This window comes from Ochotona princeps, chromosome 2 (assembly GCF_030435755.1).
Source record: "Ochotona princeps isolate mOchPri1 chromosome 2, mOchPri1.hap1, whole genome shotgun sequence".
Taxonomy (NCBI): Eukaryota; Metazoa; Chordata; class Mammalia; order Lagomorpha; family Ochotonidae; genus Ochotona; species Ochotona princeps.
The window spans coordinates 92,874,230-92,899,608 of NC_080833.1; the positions used below are offsets into that span (position 1 = coordinate 92,874,230).

Consider the following 25,379-nt stretch of genomic DNA (forward strand, 5'->3'; position numbering starts at 1 on the left):
ATCTTCTATTCTGTGTCCCTACCTGAAGCCCATACAACAGAGACCAAAGCATTACACCCTAGCCAAGCCCAGAGGGTAGCCATGGCCACGGCCCCATGCCCAGCAACCAACCCCACTCTCAGAGGTTGTGCTTAGTCTGGGTGAGCTTGAGTCCCATTCATCAAGTGGGCAGCTAGGGGTTGGGAGTGAGGAAGGAAGTCAGCTGGGCTCCCAGGCACGCAGAAACCCTTACCCTGAGCAAGGGCACAAAGGAGACCTGGTACCCTCTGTGCCTAGCCCACGACATGCCTGGGTAAACATGCTATACAAGGATGAGTGAGTTGGGACACACAACCACATGAAAGGCAGCACAGTCAGCCAGGAATGACAATGGTTGAGCACAAGGTCCTGGTCCTACTCCTCTAACCTTGGGAAGGATGTGGATACAGAGACACTTTGCATCCCCCCCCCCAATACCCCTCCCCAGCCATCCCATCCAATGTACATTCCTTGGGGAGTTACAGGCCCAACTTGAATTTCTCACTCAGCCACTGAGTTTGGTCATAGTTGGGAGCTGTGGAGAAGACCAAGGTGAAACAAAATCTCCCCAGTGTGCAGCCTCTCCCTGGGACCCTCCCTGGGAGTCATGGGCAAGACCCCCGAGACAGGGCATGTGGGATCTGAATGCCCAGTCTCACATCCAAGGTCTGGGAAAAGAATGTAAGGGTTCTGGACACAATACTGAAATGTGGGTTCCCAGTACCCCCTCCCTGGCCCTGCTTTGGGAGGCCACACTGCACCCTCAGGGGCCAGAGAAGTACAGGCTCAGCTGCAGCTAAGGAGGCCTACCCAGGTGAGCAATGGGTGGCCTCCCTGGGTAACTCTGTCAGTCGGCATCAGCTGAGCAGAGGTCTGACCAGGAAAGGACCCCATCGTGCATCTCTTCCTCATAGTTGGACACTGTATTCCAGCAGGCAGGTGGTATGAGCTTGCAGAGTTGGACCTGAGGTCAGTGACAGAGTGACTCTGATGCTGTCCTTATCTACTCCAGGTGAGGCAGCACCCAAAAACCTAACATCCCCCTCTCACACACACACATACCGGCACTCACACACATTGGCACAGGATGACACAGGCACACACACACTGCAGCATCCAGAAACTGGATCTTAGAACAGCCACACCCACAGCTGCACAGCACCTGCCCTGCCCTGAGGTGGATCCCTTGCTCTTCACACCAATGCCCATTAATCAAGCATCATGAGCCTCTTGCTGGGGAGGTGACTTCAGTGGGAATGAGCTGTGACTTCAGGGCAGTGCTTTGGGCTGGCAGGGACAGGACCTGGCTAAGAACCAGTCTCTTTCCTTTTTCCAGGAGATCTGGAGGCCTGCAGTTTGGCACTGATCCCTATCTGTAACAGATAGGAAGATCCAAGTTAGCTCCTAGTCCCAGAGGTTTCCAGAGGCTGAGCACATGCTGGGTCAGAGTGTGATCTAAGAGAGAGAGAGAGAGAGATCCCATCTATGTATTTGCTTGCCAAGTGCTTGCAATTCCCTGGTTTAGGCTGGGCCGAGGGCAAATGCAGGAGCAAGAACTTCAACCAAATCTTCCACATTGGTGACAGGGCTGCAATTACTTGACCCATTTTCTGCTGCCCATCAGGGTCTCATTGGCTGGAAACTGGAATCCAGAACAGGAGCTGGAAACCAAACCCGTATACACTATTGTTGGATGTGGGCCTCCCAACAGTCATCTTAGCTGTTGGACCCAACCCTTGCTCTTGTGCTAATTTTTGAGTCCTCTTTCTCATCCCTAATTTTATTCGCTTGTCATTTCCTATTTAGTTTTTGTTTGGACTAAAATTCTTATCAGTTTAGATAACAATTTCATTAAATCAGTTTCCTGTTCAGCAAGCATGTTGGTGAAGGTCGGTATATTTTTAATGTCTGTACTATTTCTTCATTTCCATAATTTTTAAACTTGAACCTTGATTCTATTATACTTTTCTGAAATCCTACTTTATTTTTTCTCATACTTTTTTGTTTTTCATTTTTATTTGAAAGTCAGAGTGAAACAGAGACCTTTCATCTGCTGGTATACTCCCCAAGTGGCACAACAGCCAGAGTTGGAGCAGGCAGAAGCCAGGAGCTGAGAACTCCAACTGGCTCTCCCATGTGACTGCAGGGGCCCAAGCACTTGAGCCATCTCCCACTGCATTCCCAGACACAATAGCAGGGAACTGGATCGCACATCTCATAAGTAACACCATAGTCAGTTGCTCAGGTTTGTCTTCTGTACCCTTTATGCAGATATTTTAGGTGTGAACCAGTAAATAAGATCTCTGTCTCTTTTTCTGCCTTTCAAATAAAAAGGAAGAACTGAAAAGGACTCTTGAAATAAGTAAATACATATCTATATACAACTTATGAATGAAGTAAAAGTAATGCATAAAAAAGGAAAATCACACAAAAAGACATTTGGCCCATTTGAATCATGGGATATTTTCAGGACTTTTCAAAAAGGAGTGTGTTCTAACGATTATCATGAACCACAAACAGGTATAGCCTAAAAATGTCACCCAGCTAGCACACCACAGCGAGGATGGTTATAAATCACTGTCACTACGAGCCCAAATCCAGACACAGAGAGACAGCTTAGAGAATGTGGTGTTTGCTGTAATGGGTTTTCTCTCAGACACAGCCTGCAGGAACACAGTTAGAGGAAGGAGGGGGCCAGCAGAGGAACGGAGAGGGAGGAGAAAGTCAATGTGGAAAAGTTAACTGACAACAGAGCAGCTTTGTTCCTGGTTTTTTTGGTTTTGCTTGTTTTGTTTTGTTTTTTAATTTTCCCAAGGTCTGCAATACTGCAAAAACAAAACAAAACAATAAAACACAAAAAACAAGGAAGTTAAAAAATGAGTGAGTTCATAGGGTGTGTATCTTTTTGCCTGCCTTAGCTCACTTATCATAATATACTTATGATATCATAATATACTTCAGGTTCATCCATGTTTCCACAAGTGCTGCGATTATTTCAACTGTTTCTTATGACTGAAGAGTATGCCACGATATGTGTGTGTAGCACTTTCTCTTTTTCCATTCATCCATTGAGCGACACAGGTTTGATTCCTCATCTTGTCTATTGTAAATAAACAAGAGTAGGAACTTGTCTTCAACATGCTCATTTTGTCTCCTTTGGTTCAGGGTGGGATTGATGAATCCTATTGTAGTTCTATTTTTTTTTTTAGGAAATGTCATTTGATTCTCTATATGTGACTATAGTGGTTTGCATTCCCAGCAACAGTATGAAAGGGTCTCCTTTTCTCCATATCCATATGAGCATTTTTCCCCTTGGCAACTGACACACCATGGGGTGGTATTTCCTGGTGACTTTGATTTGCATTTCCCTCATTGTCACGCCACCTCCAGTGGAGCCTGCATGAGAAATCACCAGGCCGAGGAGGAAGCTTCAGGGAAGGATGCCTCCTGGATTTGGCTGCATCTCTAGTGGTCTTGACATTCCTGGCTGTACTCTCTTTGCTCTTCTCTTTATGACTGGAATAATGCTATTCATGTGCAGCAAAAGCTCAATATTCCTTTATAGTTCTATGAAACCTTCTGACAGAAGACTGGACAAGGATTGCAAGCAGTATAGGATGAAAACTATCAGGTCACTAGCTTTAATAAACCTACTTGGGACTGTTTTTGAGGATTCCTAAAAAGAAGATTATAGTAGAGATCTATAGCTTAAAAAGCCACACAGGAAGAAGAACTAAGAAAAATAGATAGGTTAGTATTAAAACCAATGTAAGGCACAAAGCACAATGAGAGCTAACTGCTTAATGATTAAAACTGCAAGTGGTGACAAACCGCATCCATAACAAATAGCAACCGCAGTCTGTCACCAGGCTATTAGAGAACAATCTTTTCTCAACAGCCCTGCTTCCCTCCCTGGAATAATTGTAAAAATGTAACCACATGAATAAACAAAGAAAATGTCCCTTTGCAATAATCTATTGTATATAAGTTGATGCCTTGCTTTTGCAAAATGAACTCAGATACAACTGCCTTGAGTTGTCGTGTCTGTTTGTCACTCGCCGAATCCTTGCCCACCGTTCCCGGGGTCCTGTTCCCGTCGGACTGATTGCTCCCTGCCAAGCCGTCCGTCGCACCTCATGATTGGTGTCAAGGAGCGTTTTTCATGTCCCTGTTGGTAATGTGTCTGTCTTTTCTTCAGAAATGTCTGTTCATGTCTTTTCCCTTTGTTTAATCAGATTTTCTGCTGCTAAGTAGTTTAAGATTCTTATATATGCTGCAGATTAATCCTTTGGCGGATGCATAGTGTGCAAATATTTCTCTCCCATTCTGTAAATTGTTTTCTTACTTGGCTGTTTTTTTTTCTGTGTGAAACCTTTTGCACTTGATAAAACCCATGTTCCTGTGTTTATTTGGTTACTTGTGCTTTTGAATTTTTTATTCACACAAAGCAAAACAAACAGAACCAAACCCATTCTTCACAACACTGTCGTGGAACATTTCCTCTGTTTTCTTCTTGCACTGTTACAGTATCTGTCAGCAATTTCATTTGGCTTTGTAGACAGTGAGTGACAGGTGGAGCTTCTGTGATTCTTCTCAAATCAGATATCCCGTTTTTCCAGTACCACGTATTGAACAGGCTTCTCTTTTCCCTCTGTGTGTTCTCAGAACCTTGTCAAAAATCAGTGGACTATGTGTGTATTTATTTCTACATTTTCTATTCTGTCCCATTTGACCCCAGACATTCTGATACATAATGTAGATGTCTGAAGTTGGGCTTAGCCCTCTGAGTCACATCTATTCTTCTCTATTTGTTCTTGATATTATTATTATTATTATTATTACTTATTGCTGGTCTCGCTCCAACACCTCTGATCTTGAGCTGGAGGCTATAGTGTACTGCAATCAAAATTTTATGTTTGTTACCTGATTCCCAAATGTCCACCTGTTCTTCTTTTTCATCTCCACCCCCTCTGTAACACCTACAACAGATATTAACACCCAGAATTTCACCCAAAGGGATGCCTAACGTCCTTTCTTGCATGTTGCAGCCAGCCCCATGCACACATGTATGCTTGTGGGCGAGGTAGCACAGGATGGCATGGCTCTGGGTGAGCTTGTGAGTCTTGTCAGTCATAGGGCAGTTGGGGTGAGGAGGGAAGTCAGCTGGGTTCCCAGGTACCCAGCACCCCCTGCCCTGAGCCAGGGAACCTAGCACCTTTTCTGGCCATGGCCCATGTAAGCACTAGAGACATACTCTGTACAAGGAAAGAGTGAGCTTTGACATGAACCATCATGGAACAGCTTTGTAGAGAACCGTGGGTGACAAGAGTTGAGCACAAGGCCCTGGTTCTGTGTTGTGGAGACATTTTGCACGAACCCTCTGCAATACTCCATCCCCTGTATGTATGTTAGGAAATTCCAGACCCAACTTGAATTTCTCACTCAGCCACTAGCTTTGGTTACAATCAGGAGCTGTGGGGAAGACCAAGAAAAAAAAAAAGCCAATATACCTCCTCTCTTTGGGACCCTCCCAATGAATCAGGGGCAAGACCCCCAAGGCAGGTCATCTGGGATCTCAACCCCTCATTTCACATTCAAGGTTCTGGGGGACAGAATAATTGTAAGGGTTCTGGACCCTACATGCCAAAGGCTTACACAAAGTAATGCAAAAGCCTTAAGGAAGCAGTCAAATCAATTACTAATAACAGGTGCCCAACACCCTGCCTTGAAAGACCACGTTGCACCCTCCAGATCATTCCCAGCTAGTGGAGGTCTGCACAGGTGAGCAACTCCATTTCAGTGAGCATGCAGTATGTCTGAACAATCAGGTGCACTACAGTCCTGCATGGTGAATTTCTTTTCCTCATAGCTGGAATGTGTCTATTCCTGAAGCAGGTTATAATCTGAACCAGCTGGGAGAGACGCTGTGGGGGATGCATCAGAGATAGAGATATCTTATCAGTGTGAGTTTGTCTCTAGTAGAAACACTCCACAAGAAATGCACAGAGAGGGCCTGGCGGCGTGGCCTAGCAGCTAAAGTCCTCGCCTTGAAAGCCCCGGCATCCCATATGGGCGCCGGTTCTAATCCCGGCAGCTCCACTTCCCATCCAGCTCCCTGCTTGTGGCCTGGGAAAGCAGTTGAGGACAGCCCAATGCATTGGGACACTGCACCCGCGTGGGAGACCCGGAGGAGGTTCCAGGTTCCCAGCTTCGGATCGGCATTGGCCCATTGCGGCTCACTTGGGGAGTGAATCATCGGACCGAAGATCTTCCTCTCTGTCTCTCCTCCTCTGTGTATATCTGGCTGTAATAAAATGAATAAATCTTAAAAAAAAAAAAAAGAAATGCACAGAGAGGAACACATAGAGAGGAGCACACAACACAGAGGAATCCACTCAGGGAGCTCTGGAGAACATCAGGCAGAGGCTTCCAATGGCAGTGGGTTATAGAGTTCTCTCCCATTCCCCCAGCTGCCTCACTGGTCCCAGCCCCACGACCACCACCCAGGAGGAAGCCCCCCTGTCACCCTACCTGAGTCAGGAACCCTGAGGAACATGAACTCCATGTCATGGTCATGAGCTGTGACTGCACTTTCAGATTACAAGCATCAGCAAAAACAGGCCTGGATTCTCTGAGTGCCCAGAGCAGAAGGGGTAGGACCTGGTTGCAGTGCCATCCGTTGGGCCAATCGTGCTCTACCACACCCCCAAGACCCACCAACCAGAGAGGCCTGCAAGACTTACTTCTGCCCCAATAGGATGTTTTAGGATTAAGATTGAATTCTGGTCACCCCCACATTCTAACCCTGGCCAACAAGTCCCCTCCCCAATCCAGTGTCTTCTGAGTCCACCGAGTTGGCAGTGCACACTACACACAAAGCAAGACTGTGAAAGAGCACAGCTCTCCTCTCTCCCTCCCTTCCTCTCCTGACGCTGCTCAGCCTCCCTGTCTCGGCTTCTGGGTTCTCAAGAGCTCTGACAGGCTCGGGCCACTAAAGCCAGCTCAAAAAGCGAGCTCTTATTCCAGGATTTTAATTCAGCTCCTAAGGCCAAAAGCTCCTCTAGACCTCATAAATCCAAGCCCACGGGGAGGGGAAGGACTCCCAAAGCAGAGGATTGGAAGGTGGTTTCTGTGGTTTCCTTGGAGATGGGTAACTGAGCCTTTTGGTCCAGTAGCTAGGATTATGTGCACTGCTTATTCATGCTTTTGCATGATCAGGAAGTTTTTTTTTTAAATGTATTATATATTTATTTTTAACATTCAGAGGCAGATTTACAGAGAGAGGTCTTCCACACTGGTTCACTCTGCAACTGTCTACGAAGGCTGTTGTTGGGTCTGTCTGAAGCCAAGAGCTAATTCTGGGTCTCCCATGTGACTGGAGGGACCCAAGGTTTGAGCCATTATCCACTGCTTTTCCAGTTCATAAGCAGGGAGCTGTATTGGAAGTGGAATAGTCAGGATACGAACTGGTGTCCATATAATATGCTACTACCATTGGTAGAAGATTAGCCTGTTGAGTCACTGCACCGTCCACAAATTTATTTATTTATTTATTTATTTATTTATTTATTTTTATTTAAGATTTACTTATTTATTATGAAAGTCATAGGGAGAAGGAGGGAGAGCCAAAGAGATCTTCCATCTGCTGGTTCACTTTCCAGATGACCTCAACCGCCAGCACTGGGTCAGGTCAAAACCAGCATCTTGAGCGCAGTGGTCAGAGGGAATGTAGAACATGCTGTACGAGCAACTACAGCCCTGTCCCACCACTGGCCAAGGCCACACGCTGCCCTCCAGAAAAGAGCCTGGAGGCTCCCCAGAGCACAGGATGCACTGTGAGAAGACCCTGAGCTGTCTGGTCCTGGATCTGAGCCCTGGCTTTTGCTGATGATGCATGTGTCCTAGTAATGCAGAGGGTGGTGCAGGGGTGTTTGAAGTCCCTGTGCCCTGTGCCCTGTGGTCCAACCTGCACAAGAAAGATGCTCTACCTGCCAACTTTCATCTTTGATGACAGAGCCTGTTTCAAAACCAAGAGACACTGAACAAATGGGCCTGAAGTTGATTTTTCTTATTTTTTTTTAAGATTTATTTACTTTTATGTGAAAGGCAGAGTTGTAGAAAGAGACAGATGTCTTCTATTCACTGATTCATTCCCTGAATGGCTACAATGGCCAGAGCTGGTCCAGTTCAAAGTGAGGAGCCTGGAGCTTCTTCCAGGTCATCCATATGGGTGCAGAGGCCCAAGCACTTGTGTCATCCTCTGCTGCTTTCCCAGGCACTTTAGCAAGGAGCTGCATTGGAAGTGGTGTGTCTAGGACTTGAACCACTAGTCATATGGAATGCTGACACCATAAACAAAAGCTTAGCACACTACGCCACAAAGCTGGCCCCAATTTTCCTTTGTTTTTATTTTATTTTAAAAATGGATATGTGAAGAGCTGAGCAGATCATTAACAAAAAAGTGGGTTTGTAAGTTAGAGGACAACGTTGCCACACTGCAGAAAACCAGGTTCTGGAAACCAGCTAACACCTCCTTAGGTCTGCAGTGTGTGGGTCCAGGCTGTCAACGAGGGAGTGGGGGAGCTCAGACGTCTCTGCTCTCAGTGTCTCTCACCTATTCAGGGTGGTCCATACTTCCAAGCCGAGGCCCTACCTGTGTCCAGACTCAGGGAACACTCTGAGCCTCCACATGAATTCTCCCACACAGGGCTGCCAGCATCTAGTTGGCACAGGCTGGGTGTGCTGCTAGACACCCTGGCATGCACAGCCCAGCCTCACAGCTAATATGATGAGGTTCCAAACACCAGCAGTGCTCATTTTGAATGGCTGAAAATGTGCCATGGACAAACACTGCCTTCAGTGTTCTGGCCAGCAGGAAGCAGAGCAGGAGAGCCACATCCTGGAGCCCAGCCGGCCAAGAAGGCTGCTGCAAGAAGGAGCTGGGGAGAGTCTAGCTCCACGGGCCATTTCTGTGGGCTTCGGGCTGCAGATCAGGAAAGAGAGGAGGAAATTGGATGCAAGTCAGGTGAGGAAATGAGGAGTGAAGAAATGACAAGTCAGGGTGGAGGAGGCTGAGCTACAATGTTGTCACAAGGCCATGCAAAAGTCAAGAGCAGTCTGTGAATCTCCAACCAGGTTTAAAGGAGAAATCTCAGAGTGGCTGTTTCTAATGCTTCCAAAAATAAAGGGCTGCAGTTAAGCTGCTTTCAATCTTTTCACCTGAAATGCTCAATCTCAGAAGGGAGTGAGCAGGGCAGGACTCAGTCCTACAGATCCATAACCCGTGTGGACACCAGGATAAGGACTGGACATTAGCAATGCCATGACTTCAGCCCGACACGGTAACCTAGTGGCTAAAGTCTTCACCTTGTATGCCTTAGGATACCATATGAGCGCCAGTTTGTATCCGAGCAATGCCACTTCCCATCCAGCTCCATGCTTGTGGCCTGTTAAATCAGTAGATGATGGCCCAACATCTTCAAACCCTGCAACCAAATGGGAGACCCAGAAGAAGCTCCTGGCTCCTTGCTTTGGGTTGGCTCAGTTCTGGATTTGCAGCAACTTGAGGAGTGAATCAGTGGACAGATCTTTCAGTCTCTCCTTTTCTAAATAATCTGACTTTCCAATAAAAAAATAAATAAATCTTTTCTTAAAATGCCAGAACTCAAGAATTGCATCTCACAGGGACTTGGGGGTGGGCTCTGGAAGGCCTCTAAGTGAATGAGCAGAGAGAGTGTCCTGGAGACCTAGCAGACAGGACAGAGCCACCCAGTGTGAAGGCCCTAGGATCCTGGCTCCCTACTGGGTGGATGCCCATCCCTAGGCTCCTGGTCACTGAATGTGAGTCTCTGCACATCCATAGGGATCACGCCGTAATGCCAAGCAGTGAGTAAGAGGCCCCGTACCACAGAGGGGCCACCTCTGTTTCCTGGGGTACCTGCAAGACTACATGGTCTAACCAAGTTGCACAAGGAAGCAAGACAGCTGAGATCAATCCCACCTCTTTCTTGTAACCTCAGACACTGTCAGGATCACTGCTGAGTTGTCCGTCAGAGGGTTGGGGATGCAGGGCCTACACCCAGGTGATATAGGACCTTCCAGGTGGGCTGCTAAGAAAAGGAGCAGCCAGTGACAGGCAGGATAGTGAACAGGCATTGGTATAAGACACAGTAATGATAGGAAAGGGAATTTACCCAGCGTTGGCATATTGGTGGAGCAAGCTAATCCTCTGACCGTGGTGTTGACATCCCACATGGACACCAGTTCATGTCCCAGCTATTCTATTTCTGACCCTTGCTTCTGGTCTCAGAAAGCAGCAGAAGATAGCTCAAGGCCATGGGACCTGTACCCAATGGGAGACACAGAAGAAACCCCTGGCTCCTTGCTTCAAAGCAGCCCATATCTGGCCATTGCAGCTCTTTGAGGATTCAACCAGTAGACAAAGAATATCTCTGTGTGTCTCTCCTTTCTCTGTAACTCTAAATTTCAAGTAAAATACACAAATCTTTCTTTTAAAATAAAGCAAGCAAGCTAGAAGGAAGGGAATTTATACACATGAATGCAAGGTGAGACTTGTAAGGGTATTTTGTGCACTGCAGGGGACTGTGCAGGCTTACGAAACCCTCTGCCCACCCTGCACATTCAGGAGGGAAACTGAGCCATACAGAGGGAAGAGCTTTCCCAGGCCCATGTTCTTGTCGGGGCACAGGGCTGGTTCCAGCATGGCTGGATCTCTGTGACACTGAACTCTGTGCTTTCCTCCCCTCCCCTCCCCTGCTCTCTCCTGCCCTCCCCTCCCCTCCCCTCCCACAGGAAGCCCTGCCCCTCCCTGTCTGCTCACTCTCTTCTCTGGTGGGTTGTCTGGGTTTGATCACAGGGGAAGGACCATCACCCTCTCACACCAAAAAACTAAGACAAGGGGATGAGAACATGCCAGCGCCTCACAGAGGTCAACCTAGGTCCTCCAGAAAGGGCCCTGGCCTTCCCTCTGAATGCAGGAAGTCCAGATTTCTGTACCTATTACCAGAGCCCAACCTCGCTGTGCCCTAACCTGGCTCACCTCCAGCCCGGCCCCAGGGCACCAGGCACAAAAGGCTCTGTCAGCCTTCATATCAGTACTGGGAGTTCCCTGATAGCCATTAAAGGATTTCAGGAGATGTAGGACTGCCCGTGCCAAACATCCTGGCACACACACTGCCTCCCCAAGTCGGGCCAGCTCTTCCTTAATCCCCAAGGCCATGCAGTGGGGATCTGAGCCAGAGCTGATGAGGAGGAATGTGCTTTGATTGAGGGGGGGGGAGGTGACAGAATGCACAGTGTACACTGTGACCTCGTGGGAGGATTGTCATCTGAGTCTGGGATGAAGTAGGCTTTGCTGCCACCAAGAAATTAAACTTGGGTGACACATGAGCACCTGGGAGCTGAGGTAGGGCTGTGCTCCCCAGCACACAAGGGTGCCCCACACCCGGTCCCGTCGGCTGGGCCTGTGGTTTTCCAACTACACTTAGTTCTGGGATGGACTCCTCCATGCGTGTCCTTCTATGCCCAACACCAGGGCTCATCCAGAAGGTCAGAGCACACGAGACACAAGAAAGGATCCTCCCCCATCCCTGTCCCAACACGGGAGGCACTGGAGTAAAGGGAGCCAGAGAGGGAGGGGTGAAAAACGTTTGTCATCAGACACTTGCAGCAAACTCTATCAACGCAAGACCCACATGACCCCTCAAACATGATACCAACTACAGCCCTGGGATCCCTGTGCTCACTGGATTTGAATTCACTTGGTGCAGGGCACACACCACAGATCACACAGGGCACTGTCTGTGACTCTGATCTTGAGCCTCAATCCTACTATGAGTTAACTCTCGAGATGCCAGCTCCAGACACACTGCTGCATGTCCCGCCTCTCGCACCGAATCCTGGACCAGGGCCTGAGGCTTTCCATTTATGAAGAACCTTTGACTGCTGTCCACTGAAGCCAGTGGCTCCCAGGGAGCCCAGCACAGTCTCACCCAGCTCTGGGCTCAACGACTGACTCTCTGCGGTGTCCCTTTCCTGGCCGGTCCAATGGGAGTGGCCCCTCTGTCAGCTTGGTAACACTCATGAGGATGAACACAATTGGAGCCAGTGTTGGGGCACAGCTGAGAAAGCCGCCACTTGCACTGCCAGCATCCCATAAGAGAGCACTGATCCTAGTCCCAGCTGCTCCACATCCAGTTGAGCTCTCAGCGGGCCCAGGAAGGCAAGGGATTTGACCCAGGTCCTTGGATCCCTCCCACCAGTGTGGTAGACCCACATGGTGGTCTTGGCAGTTGGCTTCAGCCTGGCCCAGTCCTGGCTGTTGCAGCTGTTTGGGGATGGATTACTGGGTGGAAGGTTTCTCTGTGTGTCTCTCCCTTTGCCTGTCATTCTACCATTAAAAAAAGAATAAATCTTTGGGCCAGTGCTATGGCTTAGCAAGTTACTCTTCTGCCTAATTGTTGGCAAACCATATGGGTGCCAGTGTGTCCCAGCTGCTCTGCTTCCCAGCCAGCTACCTGTTTGTGACCTGGGAAGGAAATAGAGGATGGCCCAAAATCTTGGATTGTTGTACCACTTGAAAGACCTGGAGGAAGTTCCTGGCTCCTGCCTTCGGATCTCCTCAGCTTCGGCCATTACAATCCTTTGGGGAGTGAATCAACAAATAGAAAATTTCTTTCTTTGCCTTACCTTCTCTCTATAAATCTCCTTTCAGTTCTCGGTGGTGTGGCCTAGTGGCTAACGTCCTTGCCTTGTGAACGCTCCGGGATCCCATATTGGGTGCCGGTTCTAATCCCGGCAGCTCCACTTCCCATCCAGCTCCCTGCTTGTGGCCTGGGAAGCCAATCGAGGACGGCCCAAAGATTTGGGACCCTGCACCCTTGTGGGAGACCCGGAGGAAGAGGTTCCTGGTTCCCGGCTTCGGATTGGCGCAGCACCGGCCGTTGCAGTCACACGGGGAGTGAATCAAGGGACGGAAGATCTTCCCCTCTGTCTCTCCTCTCTGTATATCTGACTTTGTAATAAAAATAAATAAATCTTTTAAAAAAATTTCCTTTCAATTAAAAATAAACAAATCTTAGTGCCTATGTCCTTGCCTTGTAAATACCGGGACCCATATGGGCACCAGTTCATGTCCTGGATGCTCCACTTCCCATCGAGCTCCCTACTTGTGGCCTGGGAAAGCAGTGGAGGATGGCCCAGAAACATTGGGACCCTACACCAGTGTGGGAGACCTGGAAGAATCTCCTGTTTCCTGACTTCAGATCTCTCCAACTCTGGCTGTTGGAACCATTTGGAATGTGAACCATCTAAATAACTAAATAAATCTTGAAAAATAAATAAAATAAAACATCTTTAAGTCAAGATTAACATTGATGGACTGGGCATTTATCCAGGAGTTAATATGTCAACTGAGACATGGACATCACATAGCAGAGTGCCTGGCTTTAACTTGTTGTCCACTTCCAACTCCAGCTTCATGCCTATGTATACCCTGGGAAGTACCACGTGGAGCTCCACGTGTGGGTCAAGTACTTGGACCTGCGAAGAGTGAAGCAGTGAATTAGTCTTTCTCTTGCTCAAATAAATAAAAACAAACAATTTTTATGTTTAATAGTGTCACAATAGCTTTGAGATTCTGAAATCTAGTTCTATCTGAAAGTCAAGCCTCACCATATGTTCAATATTATTTTAGCTACAGGACTATGAGAGCAGCAGGGAAACATAAAAGAAAACACTACTGTGTTTTACTGTGTAACATGGAGGCAGGTACATCACAAAGTGAACATACATTGCTGTATGCATCTCTACTTCTGAATAAAAGATGGACTTCCAGTGAAGCTGTTAAATATAGCTTGACAATGGGATGCTGAACTTTCTACCATTGTCTACATCTACAAATGCTATGATACAGTTATTAGCAGAGTGATGAACTTGTGACTGTTCTTGAAGGACTATGCTATTGTTATAAGCGAAAACAGTGGGGGAGTAGGAGAAAGGGAAGGGTGGAAGATGAAATCCCTGAGCTTAAGCAACTGTATCTCGAAAAATAAAAACTGAAACTAAAACTAAACAAAACAGCAAGCAGTGATCCAAGAGAAAAAGGAATGAGATGCATCACCTGAGCCAGGTGCAAGGTCACTCAGGTTTGAGAGTGTGTCCAGACGCCTGGGACCAAGTGCATGTGCATGTCAAGGCTCTCATGAAATATGAAATCCACAAAAGTGATGTGCAGAAGGCCAAGGTGGAGTGGCCACAAATCCATGCTCTGAAATGTATAACAACCCCCATTTCTTTCTGGAGCACCTGTTGCCCTGCAAACCACAGCAGCTTTCACAGACATTGTCAGAACGGCTTCATCTATTCAGGGAGTCCCTTTAAGGACTGGGCCTTCAATGCCTCTTGTGACAGAAAACAGCTGTCAGCCCCTTCTGACCCTGAGAGGCAGACTGTGTGGTGCTGTGTGTCACACAGCTGGCATAGGGTGAGCAGCCATCAACCTGGGACTGACACTGGGCGAGTGCCCAGGCCCTGGTGTTTGGTTAGATTCCACTGGCTTCTAGACCCCATCTGTGAGAGGCAACAGAAAGGCGAAGAAACCACAATTGTACTTCTGCATCTGTACCAGGGGAGGCCAACAACTCGTGGTTCAGGTGCCAAGAGCTCCTGGCAGGTCCTGGTCTCAAACACTGCACAAAATCAAAGAAGCTAAGAACAAAAGCACTCCAGGAACAAAATCAAAAGTTCTGCCAAGTGGGATGGTGGAAGAATGAACTATACATTTGAGTAGCTTCCAAAAAGACAGGAAATATTTGTGACTGAAAGTCAGAAAGAGAGAACAAAGGTTCATTTGATCTGCCTCTTGGGAACACAAGCAAATTCCTTTTTAATTTTTTTTTCTTTTTGATGATGTTTATATAGGTGAGAAGGATGCATGCCCATATGGGCTACTGATTAGGGTGTGAAGGGGTCAAGGAGTAGGGGATATTGGATGAGACTTCTGTTTCCAGTTTTCTTTTCCTTCTTCATGTATTTGGGGAAAGGGGGCAGAGAAGTGGAGAAGCCACATACAGCATCCAAATTGCATCAGTACCATAGAAGGGAGCCAGCTACCTAATGTCATCCCAGGGTCCCCCATGTGGAGCATGGCCTGAGGACAGTGTTCAGTGTTCAAGTGGTTTCAATAGTTCTGATTTTGTTGCTCCAAGGATGAGGAAATCCTCCCAAGGTCCATTGGCTGACATAGCCCACCTTAGAGTCTCCATTCACCTTGATAGTTGCTGTCAACACTTGGCTGCCAAAGTTGCCCAATTTGTTCTGCCATCCTTGGTACTAGATGTTCTCTGCAGGCTTCAGTTATCTGTTATGATCCCATGTACATTTGGGCACGCTATCCACTGTGCAGGCTTCAGCAACCAAACAGGCCCAGCTCTAACACATGCTCTCTGTGCTGAGACCACAGATCCTGTGATTTTTACAGTGGTTATAGTTCTGAGTCCAGCAGGTGACCCCAAACCTGATTGTTGTGTCTGCCAGCCAGTACAGAGTCCAGCTCAGTCCATCACCCACATCATCCTACACACACACTCGTGGCTGCAGTTTCTGTCTCCAGCCCCATCTCATATGCAAGCAATGGGGGCTGTGGCACAGCCCAACCCTGCCCATCACACACTCAGTCCTCTCTCATACCAGTAGGAACAGCTATGTAGTCAAAGAAACCCCCAAATGCCCCCTCCAGGTCTGCCCCCAGCCCTGGTTCCTGCACATGACAGTGTGTATAGCAGTCTGGTCCAGTCTGTCCTGCATCCCATTTGGCTGTCATACACATCAATGGTGCTTCAGGATAGCTCAGCTCAACTGACCCCACTATCTAGCTCACTGTTATGCTAGCGAGTGCTATAGCCTGTCCAAGACTGGTCCACACCCAGCCCTGGTTCTCATGTTCACCTATGGGAGCTACAACCCATTAGAGAGGTGTCAACAGTTTCCCTATTAGGCCCACTCCCAGCCCCACTTTTGCTTCTTCTAGGTAGATTCTTCTGCAGTTTAGCTTGAGAGGACTTGCCCCTCTTCCTAGCACTTGCCACCTAATGCTGTGGCAAAGCCCAGCCACCCTGCACTTATTCTGGCTCATGCATACACTGATGGATTTAGTCACTTAGCCCAGCCTGGCTCTCCCCTTAACTCAGCTCACATGCAGGTCAATGGGTGTTGTACTCAGCCCATCCTGATCTGCGTCAAGTTGTATTTCTCTTGCTCATCAGCAGGAGCAGTGGCCCCCCAGGGGAGACAGCACAGCATTGCCTCACTACTGGGCTCACCCTCCCTCACACATACACACCAAGTATTTTGTGTGCTGGTGTGTGCTATGGCCCAGTGTGGCATAGCTTGTCTCACCTCAGCTCCAGATCATACTGGCAAGTAACAAAAAAATTCTCAAAGCAGTCAATGAAGCAGAAATGAGGACACAGGACAGCACAGTCTAAACTCAAATGTCTTCTTCCCAGCACTACCACAATTTTACTTCCCTTTTTATCTCTTTTTTTCTTTAAATATCTATTCATTTTTTATTGGAAAGGCAGATTTACAGAGAGAATAAGAGACAGGGAAAGATGTTCCATCTGCTGGTTCACTCCCCAAGTGGCCAAAGAGCCAGAGCTGAGCTGATCCAAAGCCAGGAGCCAGGGGCCCCTTCCAGTCTCCCATACAGGTGCAGGGGGTTTCAAAGGCTTTGGGCCATCCTCTGCTGCGTTGCCAGGCCATAAGCAGGGACTGGGCAGGAAGTTGGACACAAACTGCTGCCCATATGGCATCCCAGCACTTGAAGGCAGAAGATTGGCCAATTGAGGCATTGCACTAGGCCCTTCCCTATTTTTCACTGATTTAGACTATGTATAAGAAATAGGGAGATGTCAGGAACCAATTGGGTGAGATGGTATTAGGCAGAGGTTATAGGATAGAGGTGAAGAGAATTTTTGTGCAAATGCTCTAATTTGCAGAAACTGAATGTCCAGTTCCACTTCCCCTCTGGTTCACCTGATTATTTCCACAGTGCCAAGTCCCACTCATGGCTGCGGAGACTGCCACCGCCTCCCAAGAGGGAATTCTTCCACACGTCCAAACTTGCTGAACTGCTATGGCAGGGCAGGCACCAGAACACACAACACAGGTAAGACATGAAAGGATTCCACGCAAGGTGTTGACTCAGGTGCCGCTTTTTGTTGTTTCTTTAAAAAGGACAGCAGTCATACTGTAAAGGGATATGCTTTATTGAGAGCAACATTCTGACAAAACAGATGAGAATAACTATGTTGGGGGAACATCCAGGGAAGTGTCCCAGAAGGGGTCTGCCTAAGGCCTGCCAGCCCCTTCCCCATCAGGCCTGCAGCTCTCAGAAACAGCACAGCTGCAGGGGGGCTATAGGATGAATGAATGAGGAACCCAGGGAAGGGAGAAACCCAAGGTGAGGAGCAGAGCAACATGCACAGGGCACAGAAATGACCAAGACACCAGGGCATCCAGCCTGACCAGATACTCACACAGCATGTTGCTTCCCTAGGCCCTGCTGTAGCAACAGAACAAAGAAAACCACAGAATCCAGCATGGTCAGTGCCAAGTCAGGGTTCCCAGGGAAGAGGACATGCCCAGACTGAGGTTCAAATTTCTGGGGAGCAGGCAGTACCAGGGAGACCTTATGGGGGAGACCATCCACCACAGGTGCAGCGATCTCTGGCTGTTTAGGGGAGCTCAGGGTCACTCAGGGTCTTCCAAGGCAGAGACAGGGCTGTGAGGTGGCTTTGGTGTGGGAGGAGCAGCCCAGGGTGCCATAGCTGAGGAAGAGGGCAGAGCTGAGGTTGGCCAGGGCATCCATGGGAGGGGCTGGCTTAGAGGACAGGAGCCAGCAGGCTAGGGAGGAGGGAAGCGGAGGGAGAGGACAAAAGGCTGAGGCAGAGCTGGGGGCCTGACCTCCCATTCGCCCCTCTCGCTTCATCACAGAGTCTTATTTTCCTGTCCAGGAGGCCTTTAGAAACAAAGGGACTTTGATGAAGCGGCTGGACTTTATGTAGGCAGCGATCTTCGGCAGGCCCTAAGGGGCAGAAACAGGAGCAGAGCTCAGGGTCTACAGTTCCCCTGGGGTTCCCGCAGCCCCAGTGTAGGCACAGCTTAGCGGGACCAACAGCAGCCATTGTACAGGGCTGTGGTGGCTGCACTGACTTTTCCATGAGACCACAGCCCTGCAGAGTTTATTATTCATCACAGTACCGTTTTCCACACCTCATAGGATGGATCAACAAGGAGATGCTAAAGCTGGGTGCTATATAGCCAAGTGCGATATCAGTGCTGTTCAAAGGCTGCTCCACCCCCAGCATGATCCACACCTGGCCATCACATCTCAGGGAGAGCCTGATGGTCACAGCCAATCAGTAACTTCCTCATGGTCATGGACCAGACAGGCAGACAGGCAGGACACAGCGTGTTCCTGTCCCTCTCCAACCCTTCCATTCATTTCTCCCTACCCTACAGTGATTCTGCCACTCCCATCTGCACAAACACTCTCCTTATTAACAACGAGGCTACCTGCTTGCCTGCCGTTGCACATACAACAGGACTAAGGGGCTGAGACCACACCAGGACAGCCTGCAGAGTATCCCTGATCTCCACCCATCGATTTAGCAAGTTCTGACTGTGGGGGACAGGAGGAAGTGAAGCCACTAAGAAAGGCGAACCCAGGCTCCAATCCTCCCCTGACATAGCAAGTCCTAACTCCTACCTTTTGGTATCTGAATATAACCTCACGGTGTCTCAATCCTCCTCATCCTGAGACCTGCAATGGCGAGCAGTCCAGAGTGTTCTGAGCCTAACGGGCCTGGCCCTGGACACTGCATGGTCCAGCTCATAGATTTAATCTACACCCTCCTTGACACAGAGAAGAGCCAACTGTTACATAATTCAGAGGCCACAGGCATGGCCTGATCCAGAGCTGATGAGAATGAGCTGAGGAGGCTCATCTCTGCGTAGGGAACAGGACAAACATTGTATACTGAACAACTTGTTGGACTCATGCCTCATACTCCCAAATCTGTAAACAAGCAGGCTTTGTTGTGAGCAAGCATAGAGTACAGGTGGTCCCTGTGATCCTGTGAAGTGGGGCCAGGCTGTGCTCCTCAGTAACCAAGAGCTGTTGCTCCTCCCTCTCCAATTGCTGAATTTGCAGTTCTCTAACTGGGCTCAGTTCCAGCATCGAGTCACCTTTGCACAGGCATAAACGAAATGTTAAGCACCTGTCCTATCTCACAGGCAGAACATGTGGGATACTAGAGTGAAACAAGAGACATCGAAGGAAAAAGAAAACCTACATCATCAAACAAACCAAGTCTCCCCAACAAAGAATCCACAGTTGTGAACAAATCCAGCACCAACAGTGCTGGGAGCTCAGTGCCTCCACATGGGGATCTCACTGGTTCAATGTGCTCTAGAGATCAAACACATGGACTGTGCGTGTCTCTGACACTGATTCCACCCTACCCTGTCTCAGCCCAGCTGAGACCAGCTATAAACACACACTGTTTAAAGTCTGGCCTTTCCTATAGACTCCTGGGATGAGAGACCAAGACTGGACAAGGGTCTGAGGCTGCTCCTTTCAGCGCAAAAGTCAGAGAAGCCCTGACTGTTGCTCATACACACCAGAGGTTTCCAGGGAACCCAGCATAGCTGTGACAGGCTCTGGGACCCTGAGAAATGGCTGTCCCCCTGCTGACTCAGTCTCGCTTTGAATCAAGTGGGAGAGACAACTTGTACAGGTACACTGGACACCGCAGGTGAAGGATGCTAACCCTGGGTCCTGCTCTCAGGGGTTGGTCTACAGCTCAGTTCCAGGACTCAGAGAGCTTGAAGGAACTAGAAGAGGGGAGAGAAGGGTTGAGGAATCACCTCAAATCGAGCCATGAAATCCTTCAGGTTTGGAAACGCATCCAGGCAACCAGGAGCAAATATACGGTTCTGGTCCAGGATGTCATAGATGAGGAAATCAGCAATGGTGATCTGCAGAAGCCAGGATGATGGAGCTCAGCACAAGGGGAGACTGACCATGCCCCCTGCTCCTGTCTCCATCCGTCCCTCGCCCTCACCTTGTCCCCTGCAAACCAGGGCCGCTTCCCCAGGAACTGGGAGTACAGCGTCAGCTTGTCTGGGAGGCCCTTCAGGTAGTCGGGCTTCAGCTTCTCCTGAAGGAGCAAACAGCTGTCAGCACCTGCAGATACAACTTTGGCTGCCTGCCCAGGGCTTCACATGGCCCTGCTGGCCAGGGGAGCAGCTGTCCTCCCTGTGAGTGGCACAGGGTCCATGTTCCTCCTTGGATTTCATTCTTCAGCATCTGAGAGACTCCCACTGGCCCCCATCCCATCTGTGGGTGACCACAGGAGGTCACAGAAGAGTGCAGCTCTATCCCTGAATGTGTCACCTCTGATGTCCAAGCGTCCTGCTGTGGGTCACTCCCAGGGGTGCCATGAGTGTAGGTTCCCTGGGACTCAGCTGGGGGTGAGAGCAAAGAGGGAAAGAACTAAAAGATCTTGGCAAAGAAGACAAAACTCTACCTGGTGGGCTGGCAGGAGAATGCTAGAGGCATGTGCACAGTTTACAAAGGATGAGAATGTGATCTGAAAGGTTGAAGGGAAAGGAACCCAGGACCTCTGGGTGACCCTGGGCTGCCCACTGGGGAAATATGCTTATCCCTGTGGGGCACAGAGAGAGCCCTGGGAAAACACGAAACATGTCATAAGATGCTCCCATCTTAAACTAAAGTAACTCATGTATTGCACTTTGCATCTGGACACTCACACATGATGGGAATGCATTGAAAGGTGGCCATGTTAAGGGCTACAGGTTAGACAAAAGGGATTCTTGAGCAAAGTTCCTGTCTTAGAACTGACTTCTTACCAGAGGCATTGGGACTACATCTAAGATTATGGAAGTTGATGCAAAGATTTTATTTCACAAGCTTTAGAGGCCACAGAATCAGTGTGTGGGACAGATAGGAAATTGTTTGGAGAATCAGTGCTCCTGGATGTTTCAGATGCCAACAGGAGCAGTGTAGATGAGAACACAAGAGGTTAATTCCTCACTGAACCTGCCAGGACCAATCCAGTGGGGCACTCACATAGTCAGGGCTCTTGCAGACCACGATGAGTTGCATGCGATTGTCCATAAGCTGGTTCTCCAAAATGTCCACGCGAATCTTCTCCTCTTCTGTCTCCCCACCTGCAGCCCACACACACACAGCAGACACCCTCAGCATCCCACCCAGCCAGACCCAGGGCACAGCCACAGCCCCACACCCTCAGCCAGCCCCACTCACACAGGTTGTGCTTGCGGCCGAGGTAGCACATGATGGCATTGCTCTGGGTGAGCTTGTGAGTGCCATCAATCAGGTAGGACAGCTGGGGAGTGAGGAGGGAAGTCAGCTGGGCTTCCAGGTACCCAGCAATCCCCTGCCCCGAGCCAGGCAGACAGGAGACCTGGCACCCTCTGTGCCTGGCCCATGGCAGACCTTGGATACATGCTCTATACAGGAATGAATGAGCTACAGCATAGAACCTCAGGAAAAGACTGCAGAGAAGCACGGGTGACAGTGGTCCTGAATCCCCTAAAGACGGGAAGGATGTGGAGGCAGAGACACCAATCACGACCCCACTTCCTCCAGCACTCCATCCCCTGCACGTACGTGGGGGAAGTCCAGGCCCAGCTTGAATTTCTCACTCAACCACTGGCTTCGGTCATAGTCGGGAGCTGTGAAGACCAAGTGAAACAAAACCTCCCAGTGTGTAGCCTCTCCCTGGGAACCTCCCAAGGAATCAAGGCCAAGACCCCCAAGCCAGGACATGTAGCATCTGAACCCCTCAGTCTCACATTCAAGGTATGGGAGAAGGGGAAAATTATTCTAAGGGCTCTGTATCGCTAAGCTTTTAGGAGTTGTAGAGAAGGACCCAATGCTGAAACCAGGTTCCCAGCACCCCCTCCCAGAACCAAGCCTTAGGAGGCCACACTCTCCCTGCAGGGACCAGGAAGAGGCAGGCTCTGTTCCCGGGAATGAAGGCCTGCGTAGGTGAGCCACAGGTGGCCAGGCAGGGGTTGCTAGGTGACAGCAAGCAGTGGACAGAGGTCAGAGCAGGCAGGTGCATTACCATCCCCCATGGTGTAATGCTTTTCCTCATAGCTGGTGCCAGTGTATTCCAGGAGTGCGCGGACAGGGAAAACCAGCTGGGGGAGACACCAGGGCCAGGGGTCAAAGTTGGAGGGACTCCAACTGCTGCCCTCATCTCCTCCATGGGAGCCCCACTTTATATATAGTAGTATGCTCTCTCTTCCTGCCTCTCTCTCTCTCTCACTCTGGGATGCCTGCATCAGGAATTTCTTAGAGCTTAGGAGGAGAAGCACTGAAGTTGTTTTTTTTAAAAAGATTTATATACTTTTTTTTTTTAACATACTGGTTACTCAAAACCATGTCAATTCCATTATATTGCAAATTGCTGTTGATGTTATATTGGGACTCTTAATTGACTGTGATGATATTCTACCAGCTCTAACTTCAGACCAGAAATGGTCTCTCCAAGAAACTGTTCAACCCATCTGGACAATAAGTAGCTGGACTCTATGCTTGGTATATGTTTGCAAGGAAAGAATCTTGATTGAATTTGAACTGTAATGCTGCATCAAGGTGGAGGAATCCACCAGGGGGGAGGGGAGGGGAAGGGGTGGGGGGATTCCCAGAGCCTATGAAACTGTCACATAATGCAAAATAATTAATAAAAAAATATATAAAAAGATTTATATACTTTTATTACAAAGTCAGATATACAGAGAGGAGGAGAGACAGACAGGAAGATCTTCCGTCAGATGATTCACTCCCCAAGTGAGCGCAACGGCCGGTGCTGTGCAGATCCGGAGCCAGAAGCCAGAAACTTCCTCCTGGGTCTCCCACACGGGTGCAGGATCCCAAAGGATTGGGCCGTCCTCAGCTGCTTTCCCAGGCTACAAGCAGGGAGCTGGATGGGAAGTGGAGCTGCCGGGCCACGCCGCCGGGTCCAGCACTGAAGTTTTGAAAGGAATCAATTCTTAAACTTTCCCAGCTGCTCTGTGCCCCGTTCCATCCTGCATCACATTCACATGCAAGCCCTACGGGATGGCGGACCCCTCACTCACCCCGCGGAAGTCCCAGTAACCCAGCGTCATAGGCATGGTGCTGCTAGTGCTGCAGTCCTGGAAGACTGGGCTTTCAGGGAGGAGCCTGGGTAGTTATCTTCGGGTTGGGGCTGGCGAGGGACGAGGGACGTGGCTGGCTGCGAATCTGCCCTATCTCCCCGCCCTGTCCCCAACCGGGGAACCCCAGGCAGCCAGGAGGGCGGAACTCTGCTCAGCACCACCCTTAGGAATGAGCTCGTCAGACGCAGCTGCCAGGATTGACTGGACAGTTGGACATGTGTGCAGACCATAGCCAAGTGCAGGCCCGGAACTGGTAGTGGCCACAAGCCCCCTCAGTCTGCAGGGCCCTAGGAGTTACCAGGCCCCTTGGCAGATGTACCCTGGGCAATCAGGCAGCCATGTACTTTCCTCTGCTGCCTCTGTGAGCTTGACTCGGGCCTCATCCCACGAAGGAGCAGCTGTGGTGCCATCTCCACAAACCTGGATTCTATGATGACTGACTGCTGGGCCAGACAAGGATGGGTGTCCCCACACCAGGGCCAGGGATGTCTGACCAGAAGCTCCTGCAGACCTCCAGGGAAGCAGGCATATACAAGAACAGCATCCTGAAAAGGGTGTGACCTCCTTGTTCCCATAAGGAACCCGAGGAACTAGGTCTGGGTCAGCTGCTTAAGGATTATGTGAAGTAGCCAAATCCTGTTCTGCTCCAGCAAGGGGGCAGGTACACAAGAGCCTCCCTGCCAGGCGGCTGGCTTTGGATGCATCTGGTTAGAGTGACCAGTTCCTCTCCAAGGCAGAGGCAGGGTCTTTAAAGGGCCATGGAGTCCTAGGGCTCTGGACTCCTTTAAAGCTCAAAGCCAAAGGTCAGTTCCACTTGTGATCCAGCTCCCTGCTACTGGCCTAGGAAAGCAGCAGAAGATGGGGTCCTGAGACCCTGATGGGAGACCAGGATGAAGCTCCTGGCCTCGGCCTATCTTAATTGTGGCTGTTGCTGCCATTTGGAGAGTGCAGCAGCAGCTAGAAGAGTCTTTCTTCTGGCTCTGCCTTCGCCCCAGCTGGCAGTACGTCTCGCTCCTTCTCTCTTTTTTTCTGTCTCTGCTTCTCTCTCTCTCTCTCTGTAACTCTTCCAAATAAATAACTCTCTTTTTCAATCAATGCCACTATAGTGAGAATGCAGCATGTTAAAGGAGTATCTTTGATAGCAGTCTCTGCTGGCATTCTCTTACTGTCTGTCCTTGGTTGTGGAACATTGGGGCCCCTCGAGCTTGGCCCTCCCAGCCTGGAGGCCGCCAGAAGGAAGTCTCTGGTCTTCACAAATGGCTCCACCTCAGCCATTCTGTTACAGCGGCACAAACAGACCAAGGCACTAAGTGGCCAGCTGGGGTGACAGAGTGTGGCTGTCACAGAGGGAGTGACAGTGAGGGGGAACAGTGTCCCAGGAGACACCAGATGTCTGTCCTGCTGTTGGGGCAAAGGATGGAGCCCAAGAGGAGCCCCAGGCAGGGTGGCCAGCTCTGACCCCAGCTGTCCAGGCCCAGGGCTCAAGCCATGCCCTCATGCCCTGAGCACTGAGTTCAAAGGGTACATAAGGTGGTGGCAGTGGAGTGACCCTGTGACCTGCACTATCACCTCCACAAGGATGATGCCCTCCCTGCCTGCTTTCTTCTCGCTGGCAGAAATCTGTATGAAAGCTAAGAGCCTGCGATCCATCACTGCGCTCTGTTGGAACGATGAGACAAGGGACCACGAGTATAAGATAAGCGATGGGTGGAACATTAAAAAGGAAACCAGCTGAAAGTTAAAGGGCAAGGGGATTGCGCTGCAGAAAATCCATCTGGGCAATTAGCCCACAGCTTACCAGCACTGCAGGGTGTCAGCCCAGTGTGCCAGGAGAGGTTTCAGCTCACCTGGGTAAGGTGTGGTGTGTGCATGGATAGGAGAGGTAGGGGTCATTCCACTTCATTCAGACAGACCCCTCCGTAGTTCAGGTCCCTATCTGTGTCCAGGCTCAGGAAGCAGCCTCTGGCCTCAGAGTGGGTTATGCCGGGGTTTGCCTCTTGTGAGACACAGGTGCCTGGCCTCCACATTGGAACTGTTCCCACCAGATGTTAAACTGCATCTGTCTGAGCCTTACCTCTCCTGAG

The 25,379-nt window shown here is 49.5% G+C and overlaps 1 protein-coding gene across 3 annotated transcripts in view; it reads right to left on the reverse strand.

Annotated features, from left to right (window-relative positions):
• LOC101522940 (glutathione S-transferase Mu 2) overlaps positions 1 to 25,379 on the reverse strand; it is a 104,647-nt gene that overhangs the window by 36,990 nt on the left and 42,278 nt on the right. Inside the window, exons 1-8 of one of the 3 annotated variants that reach the window (XM_058660005.1) lie at positions 23,236 to 23,307; positions 22,218 to 22,293; positions 21,758 to 21,822; positions 21,392 to 21,473; positions 21,194 to 21,294; positions 20,166 to 20,261; positions 19,969 to 20,079; positions 17,981 to 18,124 (exon numbers count right to left, since the gene is read on the reverse strand). The exons of 1 other annotated variant lie outside the window; for it this stretch is intronic. In XM_058660005.1, the coding sequence (XP_058515988.1) occupies positions 18,038 to 18,124; positions 19,969 to 20,079; positions 20,166 to 20,261; positions 21,194 to 21,294; positions 21,392 to 21,473; positions 21,758 to 21,822; positions 22,218 to 22,293; positions 23,236 to 23,271 (654 nt within the window). In that variant the 5' untranslated portion in view covers positions 23,272 to 23,307 and the 3' untranslated portion in view covers positions 17,981 to 18,037. Of the gene's footprint in view, positions 1 to 17,980; positions 18,125 to 19,968; positions 20,080 to 20,165; positions 20,262 to 21,193; positions 21,295 to 21,391; positions 21,474 to 21,757; positions 21,823 to 22,217; positions 22,294 to 23,235; positions 23,308 to 25,379 lie in introns of those variants that run through there. One more of the 3 variants, XM_058660004.1, reaches the window with a different exon arrangement.